We start from the raw sequence: 13,631 nt of genomic DNA, 5'->3' as shown, positions 1-13,631 counted from the left end.
TGCTGCTGACATAGATCAGTGCAATTCAGTAATTGTGTAGGGAGCTAAGTATTAAGAGGGGTAAAATCTCCACAGGTATAAGGTTTAAATCTGTATGCGCTGACTAGGAAGTAAGTATATATAATTATTTTATATACAATGTATTACGCACTCAAAATTCATAGCAATAAAGTAGACAAAAACAATATAATTAATGAGCGACCTTTTTAAGGATTACCTAATAATTATTCTAATGCATGATTCACACGACTATTCGGCATAATTATCCAGATATATTTTTTTATGGCTTGATCTCTTCTTGTAAATCTAAATGTTCAATTTCAATAAGGCTTAGCATCGATATTTGACGCGTAAAGTGCGTTTAGTGCGATTTGTGCGTCGGCGCGGCCGGCGACGGCTCCAATTACCCGCCCCGCTGCGCACGCGCCGCCGACGCTGCCCTTGGACTAGCTGCTTACTTCACACACGATATAAGCTAAACAAAATCTACACTTCATGCTATGCGAGAGGAAAGGAATGCAAGCTCGATTTAAGTTAGAATAATCAAAAAATGAACCTGAAAACTAGCAGTACTCTTGTCTATATCTATCCTAATAGGCGGAGTAGAGCTCGTAATCCAAGCTGATTGTAACGTATGGGGGATAGATCTCGCGGTCGACAGACAAATTCGCTTGGTCCTCACCGTCGCGATTAGCATGACATTCCATTTCTTCGCCGGATTGAGCCGTCACAGGCTGCAGGAGATTTACGGCGGCGATAGCGAGCGCCCTTCCGCCGTACTGATAAATAGCCTCTCTAATTATATTTACGCAGCGCCGGTCGACGCGCTATAAATCCTCATCGTGGTTTGCTGGAATAACACCGCCGTTTACAGCCAATACGCGCCGAACTCGAAGGATCCATCACCACCGATCAGAGTATTAGCTCCAAATTAGTAAACTAGCGATAAAATGTAATGCATTTCAACATTACAGTCAACATCACTTATAGAAGTTTAGTTGAGTGCGCGCTCCACAAATCAGCCGGTATAAATAGAACGCATTCTTGGGCAGGATGCACGTGAACGTGACGCCCGATACCGTAGGTCCCGACTGTATGGAAATACTCCGGAAGTGTACAATTAAAGACAAGCGAGATGCGTATGACGGACGAGTCACTGAACTCGGCACAAGGTTATGGCAGGGAGTGTAAACAGTCTGGACGGCGAACCGCGTCCATCGAGCGAGCAAACACTGTAACCGAGACACGTCAATATTAGCCCCAGACCTTTGCTCAGATATGTACCAGCTTATTGCATTTGCAGCCTGATAACAACGATAAGGGTACTTGTACTTACAAGCTTTATGAAGCGGATGACGCACGAGAAATTATAGATTTATTGATAAGAGGAAAATTCGCGATTTTGGTACTAAACTAATTGGTTTGTGTCAGCGTAATTATAACAACCCACTTTGTTTATCGAAACAGTATAGCATAGGTACATAAAACATATGACATCAAATCAAAGCGCTATCAATTATTATCAATACTAAACCTATTATAAGTTGTCATGGATTGCAGTATTAAATGCAATACATAATAAGGATAGTCGAATTTTCGGTCAGATTAGGAAAGTCCAGAGTTACGTACAACATAAAATTTCATAACATAGTGAATCATGCGAATATAACATGGCTGATTCAGACGAAAGGCAATTGAGCTTACTGGGGCATCTATCTAGTCTCACACTAACATATATACCGCCTGCGCGGTCAATAAAACATTATTTATTTTTTCAGATTCAATAAACAAATGTAGCCATATTTTATAGTAAGCTTCAAGAAATCGCGGTTGTTTACTACATGCTAGAATCAGACGTGAAGATATAAAAACAAAGATTACTCCGCGACATTCCACTATATCGTATTCTAAAATTAGCACGTGACACACGGCTGATAAGTGATGCCATCTCACCAGTGCATACTCAAGATTGTTATTACTAAAAATATTGTCAACGATAGACAGGACTGCGCCGTCGCCGAGCCGATCATATCTCAGGAATAATCTAGGCATGCGATCCATCCAACTATTTCGAGACTCGATCTTCTCGCCAGCACTTACGCACACATAGAATTAGCAACCTTCCCCATGGAGCAATAAGACCGTGGTAATTATGGCATCGAGTGCAGACCACGTACCTAAACGCGATAAGGAAGACCAACGAGCAGCGTATCATAATCAGTCACATTTAATTCATACAACTTGTCAACCTAGTAGTTTCTTAGTGGATTCGTAATTAGGTATATCGAGATCTGAGGTACTTATTACTGCCCATATCTAGACGCCGAAGGTCGGCCAGACTTTCGCTACGTAGCAGCGCTGCGTGGCTACATTATGCCAAGTGGCCCAACCCGAGTGTCGGAAAATCTAGTCGCCTACACGAACGCGCGGCTAATACGCGATGCAGACACCGCGCGCTGCGGCGATCGCATTACCATACAGACAATCTAAAAGTCAATACAGGAGCCGTGTTGACATTGGCCCACCGTTACTGTTGGTTTTGTAACGATATCAAAAGCCCGCATTCCAGCGGGCGTGTTGTTGAATGAGAGGCTCGATTGTTCTCGAGCGGCAGGCGATCGCCCACGTGCGCCGAGGTGTCGCACTGATTGCACAACCGGCGGTCGGCGTGCGCCCGCCTGCGATCCCGGCGCAGGTGACCATTTGCCCGGGCGGCCTTGCGAATGAAGGGCAAGACCGCCGACCACAGAACAACTGGGACGTCCACGGAGCGTGACGACACTAACGAGGCACCACCGCCTCCCCATCAACTCGTATTTTATACTAGAGAACCGGCGTGACCGGATACTTCACCTGTACGAATGGTAAGGTAAGGTGCAGCGAATCGACACGCAGATGAAGAAAAATAGTCGTTTGGTCCAACGGTAGATAAGGTATGGTATATGTGCAGCAGCTTGGCCTCGCTCGCGTGCCGCTGCATACGGATCGGGTTTCGTTCCGCAAACTCGAGATAACTGCAGCACGCCGCCGAGACTCACTGCATACTAGGAGCCGACTTTGAAACTTAGCTCTAGCCTTACTGTGTCCTCTTTTAGCTATCGTCACCTATTTGAATAAGAAACGTGAAGTTAGGTTTCTAGTAAAATGTTTAATTAGGTTTCCTGAGCGTCTAAAGTTTCTAAAGGGTTAGTCATAATACCAGAGCGTTCCGAATGTCTAACGGGTCGCTACGGCTAAAAACAGCGTTCTAATAATCGACACTCGATCTAAAATAGCCGCGTGACAAACGAAACCGAAAGTGATGCGTGATGCAACGGACCCGAATTTAGCTGGTGCGGCCCAGGGCGGTGCATCGGCCGCGAGGGAACGCTGAGGCCGGCGCCGCGGGTGCCAAACGGCTGGCATTTCGCACTAATGACACGAATAAGATATTAGCACGGATAGCTCGCCAGTCGGCGCCGGCATCCAACTCAGGTATTCGGGCCGCTTGTAGAATCAAAATTAACCCGCGACCGATTATCTATAAGTATGCGTTAGCTTTAGCGATACCGAATGTCAGAATCAGGACTGGTTCCTTGCAGGTGTTGATCATTTGCGACGAGAGAACCGTTACAGCCGCCACACGAGAGTTATTCAATAATCCAACTGTATAATCGATTGGCTCAGAGGCATCGTTGATATGCATTGCGTGTTGGGCATGATCGGCGGCGTGCATGTGCAAGCGTTTGTACAGCCAGCCTTAAGGGCGCGTGTGGGGATAGGTAACGCGACAGTGACACGGCGGCCGCGGGTCGGAGGTCCGGCCGCATTCCGCCGCCGCATGAAAGTGAAACCGCTTCGGTGACCAACCGCTCAGCTGTAGAAAGTCCACGATTACATCTCGCCAGCGCCGGCGTCGCCGGACGAGCAAAAACTGCTATCGCGCCGAGTCGCGCTGGGCTCCCGGGAAACGAGGCGCCCCGGGCGACGTCGCGCGGAGAAATTGCCAATAACCGCTGGCGGGCGCTAAACGATTCCTTTCATTTACTCAAACACCAGCCGGCCATGGCTTGTTGAAATGTTAAATTTCACTTAAACTAACCGTAACCGACTGACCAGGGGCTATTTCCGACACTTGACTTTTCTAATTTTGGAAATAAATCATTTCACCGTGTAATCGTAGAAATTATCTAACGTTACTTTTATGTATCGTCATTCGTATGAAAATATTAGAAAGAACTTGCATGTCCGGTTTGAGTATACTCCAGCCTTTTACTTTGAACAGGTTTTTTTAAAAAGATAAAGATAAAAGATAAAATGGTAATTTCCAAAAAAGAATAAGTACAGTTTACAAATATAACATTGGCCCCAAACTAGGCAAGCCTGTATCTTGGGTACCAATTAAGAGGGTTTACCAAGGATGTACATAGCAAGATGACTTATAACTAAAAGCTAATAAAATTTAAGAAATCTACTAAATATTAATAAAATATGACAATCAAAAACGAAGTTCAGGAACTAAATTTATGACTAATAGGTAATAACAAAAGGAGATCTATTAAGGTAGACTAAAATATGACTAAATTAAAGAAAACTAATAACAAATCGGATAAAAAATTAATTCTAAAGTATAAGTAAATATGTGTTGTAAGTGTTCGTGTATGTGTTAAGTGTGTGGAAGTGTTTTGTGAGTGTGTGTGTATGTTATTTTGTTACACTCATTAGTTTTTCCACTTCGTCGTAAGATAAGCTTAAGAGCCATAATCTTAATTTGTCCTTAAAACTCTTACATGAGCAGTTTCTAATATCACACTGACCAATTACCGCATTATATACGAAAGTATGCAGAAAGTGTGGAAGTCTTTGAGCATAAGTTGACCTAACCGCGGGAGTAGGGATTCGGAATTTCCGTTTGGTCTGTAAACTGACTAAATCAGATCTTTTTGAAACAATTACGTGCATCTTAGTGGTGACGTATGAGATGTACAATTTCCCAACGCTCAACAGTGAGGCTTCTGAGTAAAGATTTTCAGTACTGAATCGATATGGTTTGTTTAAAAGAGTTTTGAGGACAGCTCGTTGTGCTCTTTCGACGTCGATCATGTGACTGGTTTTTGTTTCTTTAATATTTTTCTTTAACATCATTACTGCGACGAAGTAGATAAATCTACGGTTATTCACCGTATACATATCTAATCCATGAAAATGTGAAGTCGTTCTAGTGTTTGGCGAAAAACAAAATGCAAGTCTTAAAATGAAGTGGACTGTGATTTTGCAAAAATGCGAAGTGTTCTAGATACACAAGACCCGTTATTGGGTGGAGCTAAATCGCTAAGTCATTCATGCTTCATAGCAATATTGGATAACACAGCAGTCAGTAGTCAAAAGCGTTTGTCGTAATCATCATGAATGGTGTGTAAGTTAGCTTCCTCAGACTGGTTTAAGCACTCGCCCAAGTTTGTTGCCAGTAATATCCATTTGCGGACTCATATGATGACCATACCTTTACTGGCTTAGTAGTTTAGTAGCCGTTCTGTTTTCAACGGAAACCTACTAAGTAAATACGTGAATCTAATGAGCAATACTAAACGATGACTTTGTGAATGGTAATAACACGAGTTCTTCGTACTAATTGTTTATGGGTTCTAATAACCAAGGAACATTCCTGGTTATAATTAGGTGCCTACCTTGTTAATTCAGAAACAATGCGAGACTTTTGCTATTGACCATCAATTTTATAACTAAGAAAGTTAAGTCCTTGTTTCTGCTAGATTTGCATAAACATTAAGTCCGTTGCTATGTCTCTGTTATTTCGAACAAGTTAGGTACAACATCTGTAAGCTACACATATAAACACGTCGACATCTGCGGAAATCTTAGATAAAAACTGTCGCAGTATGGACACATGGCATGGCAGGGGAATTGAGATCAACAAACCAACCAGTGGAACTCGTTATGAGCCGCGGACTGCAGGACTCGGAGAATAGTAATCATTTGGCAAAAACTACAATTAACTGGTTGGTAAGTACGACTAGTAAACGGTAAGACCCGTCACTGTTGTCCACGAACTTTACTAATGGTTCTTCGGAACTACTGCCGTACATAGTTTAGACTATATTTATAATCTGAGGGTTTGATCTTGTTTTACAATCTATTTTTAAATTCGCACGTCTTCGATAACATACATTGGGAAAAAGATGAGGCGATTTCGGCGTTAAAACTAATATTATTTACAACGAACTACTTAATAAACAAGCATAATTTATTTTGAATTTATGCAACAATAAATAGGACAAAGACATTGGAAATCTGCAAAGAACCTGATTTGGCAGACATGGCGTGAAAAATATTGCAGATACATAATAAAATAAATATTATACAAATGAACAGTTATAAGCTATAACAAGCTTCATTTAAAACCGCATTAAAATGGTCAGTGGAACATTTTCTAGACAGTCGATGACGCAGAGCAACCGAAACTTTGTGTGTCGCGGATTATAAATACAAATATTAATTTAATCAAACTAAAATATTTATCTGGGTAACTAGGTAAAGTTTAATTCGTTTTAAATCTCATTAACTTTGATTCGGTTTAAAAATTAAAGAAGCACAAGGTTACGTAGAATAAAAACCATAAATGTGTCAAGTTTATTCTTTGTTTTTGCGTCTATGGTGCCTCTTCTATTCTTGTCTATGTATTACGTATTACATACATAGGTAAGTAAGTAGTAATAAAACTAGACCAGCCAACACGATACGACTCGAAACAACTGTATGATCATTTCTGCGTCACACATAATAATTACAACTATTTACCGGTGACGACAATAGGCCTTATTAATGATATTCGTGTAATTACGTAGCCAGTTTCAATTGACAATAGCACTTTACAATTTTAGTAACTTAGAATGCAGTTTGTGTGAAATTACTAATCTATGTCCAGGAAGACTGTAAATGGTTGAATTTTGTTCAATTTGCGTATAAAAATAAATTTAATGAAGACGTAGGGGTCACAAGTGATTATGAGTCATGTTAATCGTTATTCCAACTGTTTTTTTTTTTTTCGTATGAAAGGGTCAACATTCTTGTGGTCGTTCACACAACTATAGGATAACAGAAAAAAAGGTAGGATAGGTAAATATTAGGTATGTCCACAATAAATCGATAAAATTAATTTCGTATGCTAACTAAATCATTTTAAATAATAAACGCCTTTAGTCCACAATGTAAATTGATTTGTTATCTAATTAAGTTGTCATAATAACAAAAGTCTCAAGTATAATTATTACGCCTTCTAATTTAATTAATTCATTAAACTAGGTCGGGTAATAAACTGGTTATGTCGAACAATATTGTGATATACAATTATTAATAAACTAGCCGATTTCCCGCGGTTTCACCCGCGTCCCGTGGCAACTATTGCCCGTACTGGGATAAAAGATAGCCTATGTTACTCGGGAAGAGTAGCTTTCCGACAGTGAAAGAATTTTTCGAAACGGTCAAGGAATTTCGGAGCCTTTAGGTTATAAATAAAACAGTGTTTCCTCTTTATTATATTAGTATGCATAGATACATTCTTATTTATGATTCGATTAACCAGACATGCAATGAAGTTCAACCAAAACTCATTAGAGGAAGCTAAAGTGGTTAGTTAGTTAATTGGGGAAATAATGCAATTTATGCCGTAATGTCTGCAGGTACTTAAGCTTTACCTAGGTGACAGTAAGATAAGATAATCAGGTACTTTTTTTTCTAAATTGATAATTAATAGGTAATTCTTTACAAAAATGGTGTTAAAAGCTAAATCATGTTGTGAAAAAATCTGTTCAAATGTAAGTAAGCAATATAGCGCAAAGAATGTAATCAATAACGTAAGTAATTGTCGGTACATGCAATCAGATTGTGATAATTCAAGACCGTGAAAACTCGATTTTTACACGCGATTTTTCTGTAATAACGAATGACCTCTAAAATGTGACACCACTTGTAGCTGAATTAAGAATATTTTATATTGTTTATTGATATTTTATATCGATATGTTTATGCTTCATCTATTTAACGTGTCTCTCCACTAATCACAAAATCGAAGTCGCGATCTAAATCTCGTGACAATAATTTCTGATAAAATATTCTGAAAGGGTAACATAGCTATAAAAATAATGGCGACATCGATGCCATTAGTAAAAAAAAGAAAAAAAAACGAGATATGGCGCCAAAACTTGTCATAAGCGTGGCGAGTTGCCGACTTTACCGCGTTCCTATAGGTATTTGAGCACAATGCGCCGACATAGTTTTGTATGCACGATGCATAGGCGGTGCTGGCTGATTGATTCACTAATTTATGTCACGTTGAGCTGTTTACTTTACAGTTTACTTGGAAGTTGATGTCATGTGTGTTTTTGGCGCTTATTTATTTTTACTAGAAATAGTTGGATGGTTGTTATGAAAAGAACCGAATCTTTACAAAAAAATGTAAGTACATAACAAAAGCATCTCAAACTTCTTACAATGGATTTTATGTTTCTTGTTTTCTTTCATGTATCTGATAAACACTATAGATATAGCACTATTTATAGACAGACTCTAGCCTATTATATTTTCATTTCAATGCTTTTATTAATATTCTCACAATATAGCAGGTTATAGTTTTACTTCATGCTAATATTTTTAAACACCGGGCAATCTTTAAATCAACAATCAACTCTTTTCTTCAAACAAATCAGAAACAGAATGGAGTGTGCAACAAGTTACAATATAAAGATGTTTTAGTCAGGATGACAGTACAAATTCCAAAATATTTCAATATACCTAGGTAATAAAATTGTTATCAGTTTTTTCATAGTAGGTAGTTATTATTGCATCAACAAAAACTTCTAGAAAATAAAATCAAAGTATAACAGTAACAAGATAATGTATGTTAATGTTTGTGTATAGATTAAACTAGCAGGTTTCACATTTTATTGCAATAAGTTTATTTAAATTGTTCCTGCAAGTGAAAATAACACTTGATATCATGGTTATCTTGCTCCTTCACACTCATCAGTCATAGTTATCTTGAATATTCTGATAAACATTATAAGTGTACCATTTTGCAGTCATATTGAAAACAATACAAATTGCACTAGGCAAAGGTATCTCAAATTCTGCAAATTTATATGTTTTATTACTCTATGACATGCAATACTGATAAATATGAGATTACTGACACCTATCACATTATGTTGGGGATAGTCTATGAAATATTATATTCCAAAAGTACATTTTGGCAGTTTTTAAAGATCAGCAGCTAAAAATGGTTCCCTTGATTTGGTTCTCTGCATGAATTAATTATTACCTGTTGGTTTACAACACAAAAAAGTTTTACCAACTTTAAAAGTCGTGTGTGGGTAGTGTGGGACCAATCTATCAAGACGAAGTTATGCTAACAAAAAATACAACGTGGTTTTTGCGTGCAGTTCCTTTGCTTGCGTCCTTAGCTACATTTACGAGTTGTACCTTTAAAAAGTTATTGTTCTTGGCAGGTAGGGCACGAGTTTGAAAGTTACGTGCGAACTTACCTTGCAAAGGGTGTCTGCTCGACGTGGTACACGGAGGTGATGGGCTCCGTGCGCATGAGACTGCGGAGCCGCTCCTCGGGCAGTTCCAGCAGTCCATCACTTGCTGTTTTGAAGTCAGCCTTACTCAAACCACTTAAAACACTCATTTTTAAACGTGTAGACGACTACCGACCGAGTCGAAACGACGGTTACAACTTCAAAGCGTCACTAAACGAATCACAATAGTCCTTAAAATCAACGTATACACTTATTTATGTAAAAAATGGCATCAATTAGACCACATGAAACATTTTAATGCCTCCGGTTTCTCAAAAGGCAACTGAGTGCTCTCCCTTGTCATTGCGAGAAGCGGTTACGGATTCATTCAAAACGCTCCACTTTGAATCGGCACGATAATTAAACAAACTATAACATCACTTCATTATAAATCGCAATGAAAAGTAATAGGTAATTTGTTTATTTACACACGCGTTCCGGAAAAACTAAAAATTGACAAGCGCTGCGGGACAGCTGCGCATCGACGAGTCGACCGCACTTCGCCGTACACGTTTCTGTCGTTCCGTTGAGCCGCGAGCCGAGCCTGCCCATACCATTCAAATTCCGATTCCAGCGAATGTCGTTGTTCCAACGTTCTAAGTTCGAAAGTTGCAAAGCAAGGTCAATGCGTAAATAACTTAGAAGTGTTTCTTTACAGAAATAGGTGGCGCTGCTTTAAGTTAAAGCTAAGGTACACTAATTGGTATCCGATAGATGGCATTAGTTCCTATATTTATTTATTTAGTGAAATGATTATTTATATTCTATTATGTTTATTAATTTATTTTATACTTTTAATACAATATTTAGTAGTAGTTTGTTAGCAAACTAGACATTGTTTCATAGAGTTAAACTTGTAGTGGCATCTAGTGACATTTTGTGTAAACTTAGTTGTAGTTCTATAGCAATGTATCAGATGGCGCCCTATCTTAATCTTTTTTGCATTTGACTAAATTCTTAATAAATAAAAACAATATTTTTTATATTCAAATCACATTTTTTATTTTAACAAATCTGTATAATTTTTATAAAATTATTTCTTATTTTTCTCCCAGGCCGCGTTAACAACAAAACGTAGAACTTCAGCACCAGGAAGCAGAATCTTTTTAAACGATGGGTGTTCTTCTAGTCTAGAGACCCATGCTGCCGTGCGGGGAAACCTGAAAGACGGACAGACAAAATTACAATAAGTAATTCTAAAATTAGTAGGTACGATATTTTACGATAACTTCTAAAGGATTGATATATATTTTTTTTGTTATTTTAATTACTAGATACTGTAATCTGGCAGACAATTTCTATCCGGAACTACTGAAAAAATCCCTTACTTGACTGGATCAAGTTTATGTAAAGGCTGCATAGCGACCGTGGTAGCTCCCACGCTGATATCAGCAATGGTCAGGTGGTCAGCAGCAATATACTTCTTAGTGCCAAGATACGCTTCCACCATCCCGTATGCCTCATCAATGTCCGCTTTCTGCTTCTCTGTGGGACCGTCAGAGTCCCCGAAAACTGCTGGCAGCTAGAAAAAAAAAAAACTTTGAATGAACAACCTCTTCTGTAAAAAATATACAAATTGGCTCTGGTATCATGCCTACTACTATAAGATACAATGAAATCCTTCATCCATAGAAATATCAAAAGTAAAATCTGCCTCCCTCAAAATTTTTAAAGCGTGTTTGGCCTCTTTGGCGAACGTATGTGGCGAAAACAAAGCGAAGCGTGGCGAAGTATGGGTAACTGTGAACGTGTTTCAGTGGTCTCTTCAATTTTACCAGTCTATGTAAATACTCACAACAACAACTTTAAGCCTGATGAAGAAAATTCCCACGTTGAAGAACAGGCACTGGTCCACTATAGCGCGCGTGCGCAGATCGCTCGGGTACAGCGACTCACTCTTGTCGCCGCCGTACTTAGACAGCAGATACTTCATGGTAGCGTGACTAAAATCAAATTAATTAAATACATTTTATTTAAAAAAAAAAACATAGCTCACATGAATAAGTAAAAAAAAATTATGCCTTAAAAACATTCGTTAAAAGAAAATTATGCCGAGTGTGTTATGCCCAGTAAAATTCGGAGCATTCAAATTCTGCCAGATAGAGGGAAGGGAACCCGCTCGTGCACTATAATATGTCCTGCGCAGCTGGCTGATCTCCTTATATGAGAACAGCGGCCATTGCCGAAATCGGCCGTGGACGCCATTATTATGGCAATAGTACATACCTTTCCAAGGGGTATTGGGTTGCCCAGGTAACTGGGTTGAGGGGGTCAGATAGGGCAGTCGCTCCTTGTAAAGCACTGGTACTCAGCTACATCCGGTTAGACTGGAAGCCGACCCCAACATAGTTTGGGAAAAAGGCTCGGAGGATGAGTACATACCTTTCAGAAATAACGAAGTCACCATCCTGAAGCGTTGGTATGGTGCCCATTGGGTTAAGCTGTAAATAAAATAATAAAACATTTTTTTATTGTGTACAGAGGGTTTCTGTTCCTAGTGATTATTGCTATGAATGAAATTTTTCCCAATGTTAGTTGCAGAAAGATCTGATCAGAACTCGGTCGTTTACCCAGTGACTGCTAAGTAGTTGCTCAAGAATGGCTGAACCGTTTCAAGCTGAAAATTAGAGGGGAGATAGCTTAGACCCAGGAGGGGGACATAGGATAGGACATTTTTGTCACCATCCGAGACACGGATGAAACCGCGGGCAGAAGCGGGTAATAAAATAAATAAAATAAAGATCTTATAAACAGTATACCTTAATGTGCTCAGGAGACTTATGGCCCAAAGCCATGAAGTCGACGTCTTTCAGTTCAAGGTCCAAGCCGATGATTTCGGCGAGGATCCTGATCGCGCACGCTGGGGGACTGGCATCGGTCTTGTACAACACTGGCGCCATCTTGTGATCTCAACAAAAACTGAAAGATCTATAAGTACTAAAAGTACTAGATACACAAGATAAAGGTTTTTAATCTTTCGCGATTTGTATACCTATACATTTATGTATTTATACTTCGTTTAACCTTAGTATCGCATTTAAGTTCTCACAAGATTTTTGCAGTCAAAAATCTTTAAATACCTAATAGCTGGATAAAGTCTAACTGGGTAAAAAAAACACAACGCGCTGGTACGTATCTACGTATTATAAACAAAACACATGCACACAAACAGAATAAAAACACACGTAACTAAGTACGTTTTCTCACCGTAATGTCTTAAAAACCTTTGAAACGCAATGAACGAACCAAACAAGTTTTGTTTCAACTGTGCAAGACTAGATTTCTGTACCCACTTGACCAAATTAAAGTAGGACTTACCAAGTATTTTATTAAAAATAGATGAAACCTATCAGACCCAGGCCACTGACTAGCTTGTTTAATGTTTAAGCATAGATTACTATAATAATTACGTTTAAGTTCTAAATGGTGGCAAGTCATGAGTCATGAATAATTCATAAGTCCGTCTTTACTCTACGTCGTCTTACTAGAATATATTACTTGAATATATCCTTGACTTGACTTGTACGAATCTTACCTAAACTATTGTGCTGAAAATAAGATATACCTACCTACTTAAATACACGTTATAAACGTGGGAAAAATATTTATCTATCAGATTGTTATTCTATTTACTTTAAGATGTATTATTTCGTCATAATTTATAAAATGTTACGACTCCGAGGATGTTCTATTCTTGGTAGGTACTAAGTATAATGTTTTCGAAGTTAGTTTCTTTGTAAAAACTTTTAATTTCAAATTAAAATAAACTCACCGTATGCTCGTGACCAATCCAAATTCAACACTGGCCTTTATCTAAAAAAACGGCCAAGAGCATGTCGGCCCACGCTCAGTGAAGAATTCCGTAGTTTTTCGATCAACTCTTTCTTCAGAAAAAATATTTACAGTGCTTAGTAGCCAAGCAATAAAGTTAAAAAAAATCCTAGAAAGTCTTTTGAAAAGTTCTACTTCTGAGTTCTTTTTAAATAGACAAAATTGCCAAATTATAAGGGTTCCTAGTTGACTACGGAACCCAAAAAAGATAAAACTTAAATGTTTTGT

At 38.7% G+C, this 13,631-nt stretch overlaps 2 protein-coding genes across 8 annotated transcripts in view; both read right to left on the bottom strand.

Moving 5' to 3' along the window:
* The window catches only part of LOC110369681 (death-associated protein kinase related), a 154,393-nt gene extending 144,246 nt beyond the window's left edge, over nucleotides 1–10,147 (bottom strand). For 2 of the 4 annotated variants that reach the window (XM_021325180.3, XM_049839527.2), the window contains exon 1: nucleotides 9,537–10,144. In XM_021325180.3, coding sequence (XP_021180855.2) covers nucleotides 9,537–9,682 — 146 coding nt within the window. In that variant the 5' untranslated portion in view covers nucleotides 9,683–10,144. Of the gene's footprint in view, nucleotides 1–9,536 lie in introns of all 4 variants that reach the window. The other 2 variants (XM_049839528.2, XM_021325181.3) reach the window with 2 other exon arrangements.
* A 401-nt stretch (nucleotides 10,148–10,548) lies between these two features.
* On the bottom strand, nucleotides 10,549–13,495 carry LOC110369738 (glutathione S-transferase 1). 4 transcript variants are annotated; one of them, XM_064036204.1, is made up of 6 exons: nucleotides 13,345–13,495; nucleotides 12,332–12,480; nucleotides 11,955–12,013; nucleotides 11,368–11,515; nucleotides 10,901–11,094; nucleotides 10,549–10,732 (listed from the first exon to the last, which is right to left on the bottom strand). In XM_064036204.1, exons 2-6 carry the CDS (start codon nucleotides 12,470–12,472, stop codon nucleotides 10,606–10,608), a joined length of 669 nt encoding a protein of 222 aa, XP_063892274.1. In that variant the 5' UTR covers nucleotides 12,473–12,480; nucleotides 13,345–13,495; the 3' UTR covers nucleotides 10,549–10,605. The 4 variants fall into 4 exon arrangements, with proteins under 4 accessions (XP_063892274.1, XP_063892272.1, XP_063892275.1 ...); XM_064036202.1 differs by having other exon boundaries at nucleotides 12,332–12,491; nucleotides 13,345–13,486; XM_064036205.1 differs by lacking the exon at nucleotides 13,345–13,495 and adding an exon at nucleotides 12,891–13,003.
* Between the last annotated feature and the right edge of the window lie 136 nt (nucleotides 13,496–13,631).

This window comes from Helicoverpa armigera, chromosome 9 (genome assembly GCF_030705265.1).
Source record: "Helicoverpa armigera isolate CAAS_96S chromosome 9, ASM3070526v1, whole genome shotgun sequence".
NCBI classification, from domain to species: domain Eukaryota; kingdom Metazoa; phylum Arthropoda; class Insecta; order Lepidoptera; family Noctuidae; genus Helicoverpa; species Helicoverpa armigera.
The sequence above is the reverse complement of the archived record's forward strand: the minus strand, read 5'-3'. Positions and strand labels throughout refer to the sequence as shown.